The sequence below is a fragment of the Delphinapterus leucas genome, chromosome 15 (genome assembly GCF_059928025.1).
Source record: "Delphinapterus leucas isolate spDelLeu-1000000601 "Yukka" chromosome 15, BTC_Dleu_Yukka2, whole genome shotgun sequence".
Classification (NCBI taxonomy): Eukaryota; Metazoa; Chordata; class Mammalia; order Artiodactyla; family Monodontidae; genus Delphinapterus; species Delphinapterus leucas.
In genome coordinates this window covers 20,656,536-20,670,439 of record NC_143143.1, presented here as the reverse complement: position 1 = coordinate 20,670,439, position 13,904 = coordinate 20,656,536, and the positions used below count along the sequence as shown (strand labels likewise).

The window sequence follows — 13,904 nt, the reverse complement described above, 5'->3', positions numbered from 1 at the left end:
TGCTTGGGTGGTCTTTGAAGCTACTTGAGAAAACTCTTAATAATTATAATAATAACACACCCTGCTTTATAAGCATCACCTAATTGAATCCTCCAAAAGCCCTCGAGGGTAAATATTTCAATTCCCCCCCCATTTTGTAGATGAGAGAACAGAGCCTCAGAGAGGTTAAACTACCCAAAGTCACACAGATATTAAGTGGCATGCCAGAATTCAAACCCAGAGCCCATGAATTCCAAAACAGGACTTAGCAAGCTCGGCAGCAGCTGTGGACATCTAGGCTGTGATAGCAGCCCCTGCCCCGCAGCCCGCCACCCACCCAATCCTCCTCTCCCTGTGTGCACAGAGGCAGCTGATGGTCAGGGCACAGGCTGTGTCGTCATCTGAGGCTGGTGTCAGCTCTGGCTGATGTACACCTTCATACCAGGACTTGGGCCTGTGTCCAGGGTTTAGTGCTGTCTCCTGCAGGAAGTCCTCCAGCCAGAGCTGATACACACCACCCTGGAGACCACACTCTGGGGCAAGGTCTTGGATAAATTGGGTTTTGGAGTGACTAGGGTGCAGGGCCTGGGGCCCCCACCCAGGGCCTGGTGGGAACACCCGCTGGTGTGGACACATTTCTGCCAGACTGACTGGTCACCATTTCCAATATGGGAGCCTCAGGGGCTGAGAGGAGATCCTGGATCCCAGCCCCACAGTCCCATCTGCCTTCTCCCTCCTGAAACTGGCTCCTGTTCCCCAAATTGCTGCTGGAGAATTAGGGTCACAGACCTGCCCCTCCCCCAACATTCTCTATCCCTCCTGGCAGGGAGAAGTCAGAGCCCCGTGCCTACACAGCACACCTACTGGAGCCCACCAAACCCAGGTTCCAATCTCAGCTCTATGGCCTCATCAGTGGGATGAGCTCAGGAAGTCACAGCAACTCCCAGAGTTTCTTTATCCATATGTGGGGATGATTATAGAATTGTGGCAAAGATTAAATAAAAAGATGTAGGAAGCACTTAGCACCTGGCACATGGTAAGTGATCAATAACTGTGAGCTTTTAGGATTCTTTCCCACTAGCCTGTGAATTTCATATGGAAAAAGACCCATTCTGTCTTGTTTGCCATAATATCCTCTGTGCCTTGCACAGTACTTGGCACATAGTAGATGCTCACCAAATACTGGGTGAATGAATGAGTGAGCAGGTGGGTGGAAGGATGCATGGATGAAGCATGGGTGGGTAGATAGAGAGGTGGGTGCTTGGGGTGGAGGAGCATTCTTCTCACATGTGGTGGCAGCCACACTGCAGTAGGAGGGGATCCCAGACTACAGTCGTTCTGCTTTGAAGCTGCCTCTTGCCTCCCTGACTTGCCCTCTCTCCCACACAGGTACTCCAAAGTCAAGCATTTGCTGAAGGACCTGGATGAACTGATGGAGGCAGTCCTGGAGAGGATCCTGGGTCCTGAGCTCAGCCATGTCAACACCACCAGGGCCCTGAACCTCACCATCTGGAACCACGTGCCCCTGGTCTTTATCAATGAGCAGAACCCCCATCACCCGGTGGTTCTTGACCTCTTTGAGGACAACTACAATGGCTCAGCAAGCAGCACCCCAGCACCAGGAAGGACCTGCAGTGCCCACGGATGCAAAGTAGCCATGAAACTAGTAAGTGGGCCCCAGGCACAGGTCAAACAATGGGCCCTAAGTAGTGAGGCTGATGGGAGTTTCTTTCTTTAAATAATCTGGGTCTTGCTGGGGGGAAAACAGGCTGGAGCCAGTGCCTATTTTATATGTTTGCAGTGCTTTTTTAAAATTAGAAATAGTTGGTATGTTAGTCAAGACACTTTTGGATGCCAGTGACCCAGCTCAAACTAGCTTAAGCAAAGCAGGGAATTCCTTGGTTCACAAAATGAGAAGTCCAGGGGTGTATTAAGTTGAGATGTGGCTGGATCCAGGCGTTCAGATGCTGTCATCAGGAGTCCATCTCTCTCCACCTAGGTTCATCTCTTCTCTCAGTTGACTTTGCTCTCTGGCTGGCTCTCTCCACATGGAAGACCCTGGCAATGCCAGACATATATCCCACAAGCTTAGCACTCTTCCCAGAAACAAAGCTCTTCTTTCCTAATTGCCTCAGTGAAAGTCCTGAGCCTGATCATCAGGTCACATGCTCACCCCTAAACCAATCACTGTGAGCTGGAGGACAGGCTTTCATGATTGGCCAGACCTGGGTCATGTACCCTGGAGCTGAGGATGGTCTGCCTTTATCAGACCACATGGGCTGAGCCGGGGGGAAGGGGTGGCTTCCTGAAGGAGGAATTAAGTCTTTTTTTTTTTTTTAACATCTTTATTGGACTATAATTGCTTTACAGTGGTGTGTTAGTTTCTGCTTTATAACAAAGTGAATCAGCTATACATATACATATGTCCCCATGTCTCCTCCCTCTTGTGTCTCCCTCCCATGCTCCCTACCCCACCCCTCTAGGTGGTCACAAAGCACCGAGCTGATCTCCCTGTGCTATGTGGCTGCTTCCCATTAGCTATCTATTTTACATTTGGTAGTGTATATATGTCCATGGCACTCTCTCACTTCACCCCAGCTTACCCTTCCCCCTCCCCGTGGCCTCAAGTCCATTCTCTATGTCTGCATCTTTATTCCTGTCCTGCCCCTAGTTTCTTCAGAGGCTTTTTTTTTTTTTTTTTTGGGTTCCATATATATGTGTTCGCATACGGTATTTGCTTTTCTCTTTCTGTCTTACTTCACTCTGTATGACAGTCTCTGGATTCATCCACCTCACTACAAATAGCTCAATTTCATTTCTTTTTACGGCTGAGTAACATTCCATTGTATATGTGTGCCACATCTTCTTTATCCATTCACCTGTCGATGGACACTTAGGTTGCTTCCATGTAAATAGAGCTGCAGTAAACATTGTGGTACATGACTCTTTTTGAATTATGGTTTTCTCAGGGTATATGCCCAGTAGTGGGATTGCTGGGTCGTCTGGTAATTCTATTTTTAGTTTTTTAAGGAACCTCCATACTGTTCTCCATAGTGGCTGTATCAATTAACATTCCCACCAACAGTGCAAGAGGGTTCCCTTTTCTCCACACCCTCTCCAGCATTTATTGTTTGTAGATTTTTTGATGATGGCCATTCTGACCGGTTTGAGGTGTTACCTCATTGTAGTTTTGATTTGCATTTCTCTAATGATTAGTGATGTTGAGCATCCTTTCATGTGTTTGTTGGCAATCTGTATATCTTCTTTGGAGAAATGTCTATTTAGGTCTTCTGCCCATATTTGGATTGGGTTGTTTGGGTTTTTTGATATTGAGCTGCATGAGCTGCCTGTATATTTTGGAGATTAATCCTTTGTCAGTTGCTCCATTTGCAAACATTTTCTCCCATTCTGAGGGTTGTCTTTTCGTCTTGTTTATGGTTTCCTTTGCTGTGCAAAAGCTTTTAAGTTTCATTAGGTCCCATTTGTTTATTTTTATTTTTATTTCCATTTCTCTAGGAGGTGGGTCAAAAAGGATCTTGCTGTGATGTATGTCATAGACTGTTCTGCCTATGTTTTTCTCTAAGAGTTTTATAGTGTCTGGCCTTACATTTAGGTCTTTAATCCATTTTGAGTTTATTTTTGTGTATGGTGTTAGGGAGTGTTCTAATTTCATTCTTTTACATGTAGCTGTCCAGTTTTCCCAGCACCACTTACTGAAGAGGCTGTCTTTTCTCCATGGTATATTCTTGCCTCCTTTATCAAAGATAAGGTGACCATATGTGTGTGGGTTTATCTCTGGGCTTTCTATCCTGTTCCATTGATCTATATTTCTGTTTTTGTGCCAGTACCATACTGTCCTGATTACTGTAGCTTTGTAGTATAGTCTGAAGCCAGGGAGCCCGATTCCTCCAGTGCCGTTTTTCTTTCTCAGGATTGCTTTGGCTATTCAGGGTCTTTTGTGTTTCCGTACAAATTGTGAAATTTTTTGTTCTAGTTCTGTGAAAAATGCCATTGGTAGTTTGATAGGGATTGCACTGAATCTGTAGATTGCTTTGGGTAGTATAGTCATTTTTGCAATGTTGATTCTTCCAGTCCAAGAACATGGTATATCTCTCCATCTGTTTGTATCACATCTTTAATTTCTTTCATCAGTGTCTTATAGTTTTCTGCATACAGGTCTTCTGTCTCCTTAGGTAAAACATTCCTAGGTATTTTATTCTTTTTTGTTGCAATGGTAAATAGGAGTGTTTCCTTAATTTCTCTTTCAGATTTTTCATCATTAGTGTATAGGAATGCAAGAGATTTCTGTGCATTAATTTTATATCCTGCCAGTTTACCGCATTCATTGATTAGCTCTAGTAGTTTTCTGGTAGCATCTTTGGGATTCTCTATGTGTAGTATCATGTCACCTGCAAACACTGACACTTTTACTTCTTCTTTTCTGATTTGTATTGCTTTTATTTCTTTTTCTTCTCTGATTGCTGTGGCTAACACTTCCAAAACTATGTTGAATACTAGTGGTGAGAGTGGGCAACCTTGTCTTGTTCCTGATCTTAGTGGAAATGGTTTCAGTTTTTTACCATTGAGAACAATGTTGGCTGTGGGTTTGTCATATATGACCTTTATTATGTTGAGGTAATTTCCCTCTATGCCTACTTTCTGGAGAGTTTTTATCATAAATGGTGTTGAATTTTGTCAAAAGCTTTTTCTGCATCTATTGAGATGATCATATGGTTTTTCTCCTTCAACTTGTTAATATGATTTATCACATTGATTGATTTGCATATATTGAAGAATTCTTGCATTCCTGGGATAAAGCCCACTTGATCATGGTGTATGATCCTTTTAATGTGCTGTTGGATTCTGTTTGCTAGTATTTGGTTGAGGATTTTTTTTTTGAGGATTTTTGCATCTATGTTCATCAGTGATATTGGTCTGTAGTTTTCTTTTTTTGTGACATCTTTGGTTTTGGTATCAGGGTGATGGTGGCCTTGTAGAATGAGTTTGAGAGTGTTCCTCCCTCTGCTATATTTTGGAAGAGTTTGAGAAGGATAGGTGTTAGCTCTTCTCTAAATGTTTGATAGAATTCACCTATGAAGCCATCTGGTCCTGGGCTTTTGTTTGTTGGAAGATTTTTAATCACAGTTTCAGTTTCAGTGCTTGTGATTGGTCTGTTTATATTTTCTATTTCTTTCTGGTTCAGTCTCAGGAGGTTGTGCGTTTCTAAGAATTTGTCCATTTCTTCCAGGTTGTCCATTTTACTGGCATATAGTTGCTTGTAGTAATCTCTTATGATCCTTTGTATTTCTGCAGTGTCAGCTGTTACTTCTCCTTTTTCATTTCTAATTCTATTGATTTGAGTCTCCTCCCTTTTTTCCTTGATGAGTCTGGCTAGTGGTTTATCAATTTTGTTCATCTTCTCAAAGAACCAGCTTTTAGTTTTATTGATCTTAGCTATTGTTTCCTTCATTTCTTTTTCATTTATTTCTGATCTGATTTTTATGATATCTTCCCTTCTGCTAACTTTGGGGGTTTTTTGTTCTTCTTTCTCTGATTGCTTTAGGTGAAGGTTTAGGTTGTTTATTTGAGATGTTTCTTGTTTTTTAAGTAGGATTGTATTGCTATAAACTTCCCTCTTAGAACTGCTTTTGCTGCATCCCATAGGTTTTGGGTCATTGTGTTTTCATTGTCATTTGTTTCTAGGTATTTTTTTATTTCCTCTTTGATTTCTTCAGTGATCTTTTGGTTATTTAGTAGTGTATTGTTTAACCTCCATGTGTTTGTATTTTTCACAGATTTTTTCCTGTAATTGATATCTAGTCTCATAGTGTTGTGGTCGGAAAAGATACTTGATATGTTTTCAATTTTCTTAAATTTACCAAGGCTTGATTGGTGACCTAAGATGTGATCTATCCTGGAGAATGTTCCATGAGCACTTGAGAAGAAAGTGTATTCTGTTGTTTTTGGATGGAATGTCCTATAAATATCAATTAAGTCCATTTTGTTTAATGTATCATTTAAAGCTTGTGTTTCCTTATTTATTTTCATTTTGGATGATCTGTCCATTGGTGAAAGTGGGGTGTTAAAGTCCCCTACTATGATTGTGTTACTGTCGATTTCCCCTTTTATGGCTGTTAGCATTTGCCTTATGTATTGAGGTGCTCCTATGTTGGGTGCATAAATATTTACAATTGTTACATCTTCTTCTTGGATCGATCCCTTGATCATTATGTAGTGTCCTTCTTTGTCTCTTGTAATAGTCTTTATTTTAAAGTCTGTTTTGTCTGATATGAGAATTGCTACTCCAGCTTTCTTTTGATTTCCATTTGCATGGAATATCTTTTTCCATCCCCTCATTTTTAGTCTGTATGTGTACCTAGGTCTGAAATGGGTCTCTTGTAGATAGCATATATACAGGTCTTGCTTTTGTATCCATTCAGCCAGTGTGTCTTTTGGTTGTAGCATTTAATCCATTTACACTTAAGGTAGTTATCGATATGTGTGTTCCTATTACCATTTTCTTAATTGTTTTGGGTTTGTTATTGTAGGTCTTTTCCTTCTCTTGTGTTTCCTGCCTAGAGAAGTTCCTTTAGCGTTTGTTGTAAAGCTGGTTTGGTGGTGCTGAATTCTCTTAGCCTTTGCTTGTCTGTGAAAGTTTTAATTTCTCCGTTGAATCTGAATGAGATTCTTTCTGGGTAGAGTAATCTTGGTTGTAGGTTTTTCTCTTTCATCACTTTAAATATGTCCTGCCGCTCCCTTCTGGCTTGCAGAGTTTCTGCTGAAAGATCAGCTGTTAACCTTATGGGGATTTCCCTTGTATGTTATTTGTTGCTTTTCCCTTGCTGCTTTTAATATTTTTTCTTTGTATTTAATTTTTTTTAATTAATTTATTTTATTTTATTTATTTATATTTGGCAGTGTTTGGTCTTCGTTGCTGCGCGCAGGCTTTCTCTAGTTGTGTTGTGCAGGGGCTACTCTTCGTCACAGTGCACAGGCTTCTTATTACGGTGGCTTCTCTTGTTGCAGAGCACAGGCTCTAGGCGCGTGGGCTTCAGTAGTTGCAGTAGCTGTGGCGCATGGGCTTAGTTGCTCCGCGGCATGTGGCATCTTCCCAGACCAGGGCTCGAACCCTACAGTGGCAGGTGGATTCTTAACCACTGCACCACCAGGGAAGTCCCTGTATTTAATTTTTGATAGTTTGATTTATATGTGTCTTGGCATGTTCCTCCTTGGATTTATCCTATATGGGACTGTCTGTGCTTCCTGGACTTGATTGACTATTTCCTTTCCCATATTAGGGAAGTTTTCAACTATAATCTCTTCAAATATTTTCTCCATCCCTTTTTTTTTTCTCTTCTTCTTCTGGGACCCCTAAAATTGAAATGTTGATGTGTTTAATGTTGTCCCAGAGGTCTCTGAGACTGTCCTCAATTTTTTTCATCCTTTTTTCTTTATTCTGCTCTGTGGTAGTTATTTCCACTATTTTATCTTCCAGGTCACTTATCCGTTCTTCTGCCTCAGTTATTCTGCTATTGATTCCTTCTAGAGAATTTTTAATTTCATTTATTGTGTTGTTCATCATTGTTTGTTTGCTCTTTAGTTCTTCTAGGTCCTTGTTAAATGTTTCTTGTATTTTCTCCATTCTATTTCCAAGATTTTGGATCATCTTTACTATTATTCTTCTGAATTCTTTTTCAGGTAGACTGCCTATTTCTTCTTCATTTGTTTGGTCTGGAGGGTTTTTACCTTGCTCCTTCATCTGCTGTGTATTTTTCTGTCTTCTCAATTTGCTTAACTTGCTGTGTTTGGGATCTCCTTTTTTCAGGCTTCAGGTTCATACTTCCCGTTGCTTTTGGTGTCTGCCCCCATTGGGTAAGGTTGGTTCAGTGCATTGTGTAGGCTTCTGGTGGAAGGGACTGGTGCCTGTGTTCTGGTGGATGAGGCTGGATCTTGTCTTTATGGTGGGCAGGACCACGTCCGGTGGTGTGTTTTGGGGTGTCTGTGGTCTTATTATGATTTTAGGCAGCCTCTCTGCTAATGGGTGGGGTTGTGTCCCTGTCTTGCTAGTTGTTTGGCATAGGGTGTCCAGCACTTTAGCTTGCTGGTCGTTGAGTGGAGCTGGGTCTTAGCTTGAGATGGAGATCTCTGAGAGATCTTTCGTCGTTTGACATTACATGGAGCCAGGAGGTCTCTGGTGGACCAATGTCCCGAATCCGGCTCTGCCACTTCAGAGGATCAGCCCTGACACCTGGCTGGAGCACCAAGACCCTGTCAGCCACACGGCTCAGAAGAAAAGGGAGAAAAAAAAGAAAGAAAAAGAAAAGAAAAGAAAGTTATTAAAATAAAAAAATATATTATTAAAAATAAAAAAGTAATAAAAAAAAGAAAGAAAGAAGAGAGCAACCAAACCAAAAAACCAATCCACCAATGATAACAAGCACTAAAAACTATACTAAAAACAAAAACAACAACAAAATGGACAGATAGAACCCTAGGACGAATGGTAAAAGCAAAGCTTTTGGGAAATCTGAGGTCTTCTGCCAGCGTCCAGCAGGTGTTCTATAGGAGCTGTTCCACATGTAGATGTATTTCTGATGTAGTTGTGGGGAGGAAGGTGATCTCCACGTCTTACTCCTCTGCCATCTTGAAGCCGTGGCTGTTATTTTTGACAGAAGAGCATTCAAAGGCTTTGCTGATACATAGCGCTTGTAGTAGTGCAACTGAAACAGCAGAAATGCAGAGCTTGTCAACGTTAAAAGTGCCAAAGTCACGTTCTTATTGATCCTACTCATTAGTCTGCGGTGCTCACTTGGTTGTCTTTTGAAAGTAACCCAGCTGGTTTCATCTTTTTTGGTAAGAACATAATCTTGTTTTCTGTGAACAAAAAGATGTTTCTCAGCCAACAGCAGCAGCAACGAGGAATTAAGTCTTATTATCAAAAGACAGAGGCATAAATATCGGACAGGTGAGAAACCACAGCTATGCAGTACAGTCATTGCCAAAGCATAACTGGGATGCTGGGATGCCCGCAAGCCAGCAGTAGGAAGAAGGTTCCCTGTCTGTGCCCCGGGATCCCCTGGGAGCTCTGTAACTGCTCAGATCCCTGGGCCCCATTCCTGGAGAATCTGAATGGGCAGTTCTGGGCCCAGACCCAGGAATCTGTCTTGTTAATAGGCTCCATGGTGATTCTGATGATCAGCCTTGTTTGGGGACCCAGGTTGGGGCTAGACACTCCCCAGAAGGATGCCACTGCCTCCCGTGCCCCCCATGTGGTCAGGACTTCCACAACCCAGCCCCCCCACCTCTCCATACAAACCAGCAAACAGCACGAGGCTCCAGAGGCCCAGTGCCCGCTCTGACCCAATGCCCTACTACTTTTTGGTGCAGTTAGCAGTCTTCCTGTGTCCATTTCCTCATCTGTAAAGTAGGCGTGGTCCTGGTGGCTGCACCAGCTCTCAGGGTCAGGCCCCACGTGTGTGTGTGAGTGCATGTTGTGTGGGTGTGCAAGTGGGCTGGGGACCTCAGTGTCTTCATGATGATGGGGCAGGGCTACTGTGAGAATTGATGAGATAATAGAACTAAAGCCCTGAGTTGGGAATTCCCTGGCAGTCCAGTGGTTAGGACTCTGAGCTTCCCTTGCAGGGGACCCAGGTTCCATCCGTGGTCAGGGAACTAAGATCCTGCAAGGTATGGGGCGTGGCCAAAAAAAAAAAAGTCCTGAGAACAGAGTCCAGGACAGAGTGAGCCTTATATATATATGTACATATATATTTATTTATTTATTTGTTTGTTTGTTTGTTTATTTATTTATTTTTGGCTGCGTTGGGTCTTTGTTGCTGCATGCGGACTTTCTTCTAGTTGCAGCGAGCGGGGGCTACTCTTCGTTGTGGTGCGCAGGCTTCTCATTGCCGTGGCTTCTCTTGTTGCGGAGCATGGGCTCTAGGTGCGCGGGCTTCTGTAGTTGTGGCACGTGGGCTCCGTAATTGTGGCTCGCAGGCTCTAGAGCTCAGGCTCAGTAATTGTGGCGCACGGGCTTAGTTGCTCCGTGGCATGTGGGATCTTCCCGGACTGGGGCTCAAACCCGTGTCCCCTGCATTAGCAGGCGGATTCTTAACCACTGCACCACCAGGGAAGTCCCGAGAGTGCCTCTTAAGTAGTATCATCTCCCTGAGGTGAGATGAGGACCTCCAGGAACTGGCATGAGGACAGCGCCCCATGCCGGCCTGGAGAGGGCTGTCTCAGAACTAAGGAGAAGCTTCTCCCTCAGGCCTCCTGGGTTCCCACCAGGAGGACCAATAGAGGCAGAGTGGCCAAGGCTGGAGTGTCAGGGCCTAGCCTGTCCTGTGTCTACAGGGGACCTGGGCTTCATGGTGGAGGGGCCTGCGCCTCTCTGTCGGCTCAAGCTGACGAGGCCCGGGTCCTTCTCCCAGCCGAGGGGTGGGCAGACCTGGAGTCTTGGGTCCTTCCTGGTCCACACAGCCTCCAGGGAGCTGCCTCTGGATGTCTGGGGAGGGGGCTGGGAAAGGAGTCAGGGGAGTGGAGGGTCCGAGTGTGTGCTGTAGATGTGCCCACGTGAGCATGAATGTGGTGCCACTTGCGTAAATCAAGGTACATGGGCGTGTGTGTGGAGTTGTGACCCCAGGACGTCATGTGACTGCAGGTGTCGGAAAGCGGGGTCTGTCTGTGTATGCGTGTGTGCGTGTGTGTTCCCTTGTGCCTGAGGCTATATTATATGGGGTGGCTGGTGCTGCCTGTGAGTCCTTGTGACTGCAGAGCTGTGTGTGAGGGGATGCGTGTGTGCGTGTGTGTGTTCCCTTGTGCCTGAGGCTATATTATATGGGGTGGCTGGTGCTGCCTGTGAGTCCTTGTGACTGCAGAGCTGTGTGTGAGGGGATGCGTGTGTGCGTGTGTGTGTTCCCTTGTGCCTGAGGCTATATTATATGGGGTGGCTGGTGCTGCCTGTGAGTCCTTGTGACTGCAGAGCTGTGTGTGAGGGGATGCGTGTGTGCGTGTGTGTGTTCCCTTGTGCCTGAGGCTATATTATATGGGGTGGCTGGTGCTGCCTGTGAGTCCTTGTGACTGCAGAGCTGTGTGTGAGGGGATGCGTGTGTGTGTTCCCTTGTGCGGTGGCTGGTGCTGCCTGTGAGTCCTTGTGACTGCAGAGCTGTGTGTGAGGGGACAGCCTGAGCCTTGTGACCGTGAGTGCAAACACACTCCCCCGGGCCCAGCCATGGGCAGCCCCCGCACCCAGGCGCCCCCTGAGGAAGGGCAGCTGGCAGCGCACTCGCCGCCCCGGCCCTCGGGGCAGAGGCCTGGCAGCAGCCCCCGTCCACAGGAGCCTCTCTTGCCCCCGCAGTGCAGCCACAATGGGACCACGTGCAACTTCCGGAACTTCAGCAGCGCCACCCAGGCAGTGACGGAGTGGTACGCCCTGCAGGCCACCAACATCTTCGCACAGGTTCCAAACCAGGAGCTGGTGGCCATGGGCTACTCCGCCGAGCAGCTGATCCTAGCCTGCCTCTTCGGGGCGGAGGCCTGCACCTACAGGTAAGAGCCGCTGGGCCCCCTGCAGCCAGGGTCCACATCCCGGTCCACACCCCTGCTTGGCCACTCAGCCTGCACCACAGTTTTCCCCTTGTACGTGCCCCCATCAGTTACTCACTGGCTCTGTGCCACCCCCAGGAGGATGGGCTGGGGTCTCCTAATTTCCCAGGCAAGGTGGCGGGAGAAGGGGCGGCTGTGAGCTGTTAGCCTCCAATACCCCGCAGCTGGGGATCTGTGCAGGTACCCCAGCATCTACTGCCCTCGGTTTTCTCATCCTAAGACAGGAACAATAACCATAGCCACTTCCTAGAGTTCCTGTGAAGAGTAAATGAAGGGGGGGACTTCCCTGGCAGTCCAGTGGTTGAGACTCCGCGCTTCCATGGCAGGGGGTGCAGTGTTCGATCCCTGGTCAGGGAACTAAGATCCCACATGCTGTGTGGCCAAAAAACAAAAAACTTTTTTACCCTTCCCCCTCCCCATATCCTCAAGTCCATTCTCTAGTAGGTCTGTGTCTTTAAGCTGTTACAAAGTGAGAGAGAGGCATGAACATATATACACTACCAAACGTAAAATAGATAGCTAGTGGGAAGCAGCCACATGGCACAGGGAGATCAGCTCAGTGCTAGATCAGATCTAGGTGCTATCCCACCTAGAGGGGTGGGATAGGGAGGGTGGGAGGGAGGGAGACGCAAGAGGGAAGAGATATGGGAACATATGTATACGTATAGCTGATTCACTTTAAAGCAGAAACTAACACACCATTGTAAAGCAATTATACTCCAATAAAATGTTTAAAAAATATGAAAGGAATTCATAGTGACAAAAGTACATTATGCAGATAACTTCCAAAAAAAATTTTTTTTAGAAAAAAAATGGAAATGAAGCGGCTCATGTCAGCACTTAGGGCCCTGGAAGTCTTCGCTGTAAACACCTTTTTCCCAAACAACCCCCAATGTTGAAAAGATGGCAGAATGAGGGCAGGGTCAATCCTAAAAGCCTGTGTCCTCTTACAAATAGCCCACAGATCTCCCCCTCCTTCCCCTCCCCAGCTTCTGACCATCCAGACCCTGGGCCTGAGAGCCAAGCTCTGTCCCCGAATTGGGGCAGCCGTCAGAGGGGCTGCAGGTTGGCTGGCGGGTCACGGGGGAAGGAAGGGGCTGGGTACAGGCAGAGCTGCTGAAGCACCAGCGCCCCCTCCTGGCTTCCTGGCCAGGCCTCTGGGTGAGGGGGACCACACCATCTGGGTCCCGCCCCGGGCTTCAGCCAGTCCTGTTTCCCAGAGGTGCTGGCGTCTTCCTGGCCTGGGGCTTCAAATTCCCACACTTAAGGCCTCTGGAGAATGGAGCGTTGTGCTGAGTCTTGCCGCTTTGGATGAGTGACAGGCTACTGGTTTCACCCTCCTAGGGACTGTGGCCTCAGCCCAACTCAGTCAAATCGTACACCTTCAGGGACCTCTGTTGAGAATCTGCTGACAGCTGTGGACCCTCTGTCCCCCAAAACGCACAAGCACTCGAAAGGCAGGCATTTCGTAGGCTGTGTCACGGAATCCAGGCCCACTGAGGAGGCAGCGCTGCACATTTGGTCCATTGTGAGAATCAGAAAAGGCCAGTCCTACAGGTGGAAGAGTTACGTGATGGCTCCCTGCTGATGGCACACATCCTGGCTGGTTGGTTACAGGCTGGATTCCAACCCTCTCTCTGGGCCAGGGCACTTGGTTCAGAGCACACCTGCCCAACCATTCCTGGCAGCCCTGCCTGAAGGTTGTTGGTACGCAATGGACTAGTGCTGTGCCCACAAGTTCATCTTTTACCCTCTCAGCTAAAAGAGAGAGATGTAATACCGTAATTGCAAATATATGGCCCATCTGCGCAGTCAGAATATGTCCTGAAGTGCAAGTGAGTTGGGACAGTGGGTTCAACTAGGATCCACTGGGATCTGCTGCCAGGTCCCTGGTGCCTGAAGCGTGAGCATCTCCCATCGAGCAGGATCCCAGTGCTCGAAGGCGTGCGTTCTGCGCACAGCACGGCCCCTAAACTGAGCCAGCTGTTTCCAGGCCTGATCCAGGGCCAGAGCCAACCTGGGGATGACCTGCTTGTTGCCAAGATGGCACCCTCCAAAACGAGTCACATTTGGGTCACATGGACTGAGGGTGGTCCCCCAAAGAGAAGATGGCTGATGGGCAGGCAACACCCGGTATTGGCCACACAACTTTCGTGGTGTAGCTAGGGCTGGGGAGTAAGTCTAGTGAAGGGGTGGCTCAAGGCTGGACTCTGCAGTCAGACTATTGGGTTCAGATCCTTGCTCTGTCTTACAGGCTGTGTGGCCTTGAACAAATTTCCTAACTTTTTTTTTTTTTAATTTATTATTTTTGGCTGCGTTGG

General features: G+C 46.5%; 1 protein-coding gene across 8 annotated transcripts in view; it reads left to right on the top strand.

Moving 5' to 3' along the window:
* The window catches only part of SCNN1B (sodium channel epithelial 1 subunit beta), a 76,116-nt gene that overhangs the window by 45,595 nt on the left and 16,617 nt on the right, over window positions 1–13,904 (top strand). For all 8 annotated transcript variants that reach the window (XM_089896033.1, XM_022588551.3, XM_022588549.3 and 5 more), the window contains 2 exons: window positions 1,369–1,645; window positions 11,336–11,526. In XM_089896033.1, the coding sequence (XP_089752159.1) occupies window positions 1,412–1,645; window positions 11,336–11,526 (425 nt within the window). In that variant the 5' untranslated portion in view covers window positions 1,369–1,411. The remainder of the gene's footprint in view (window positions 1–1,368; window positions 1,646–11,335; window positions 11,527–13,904) is intronic.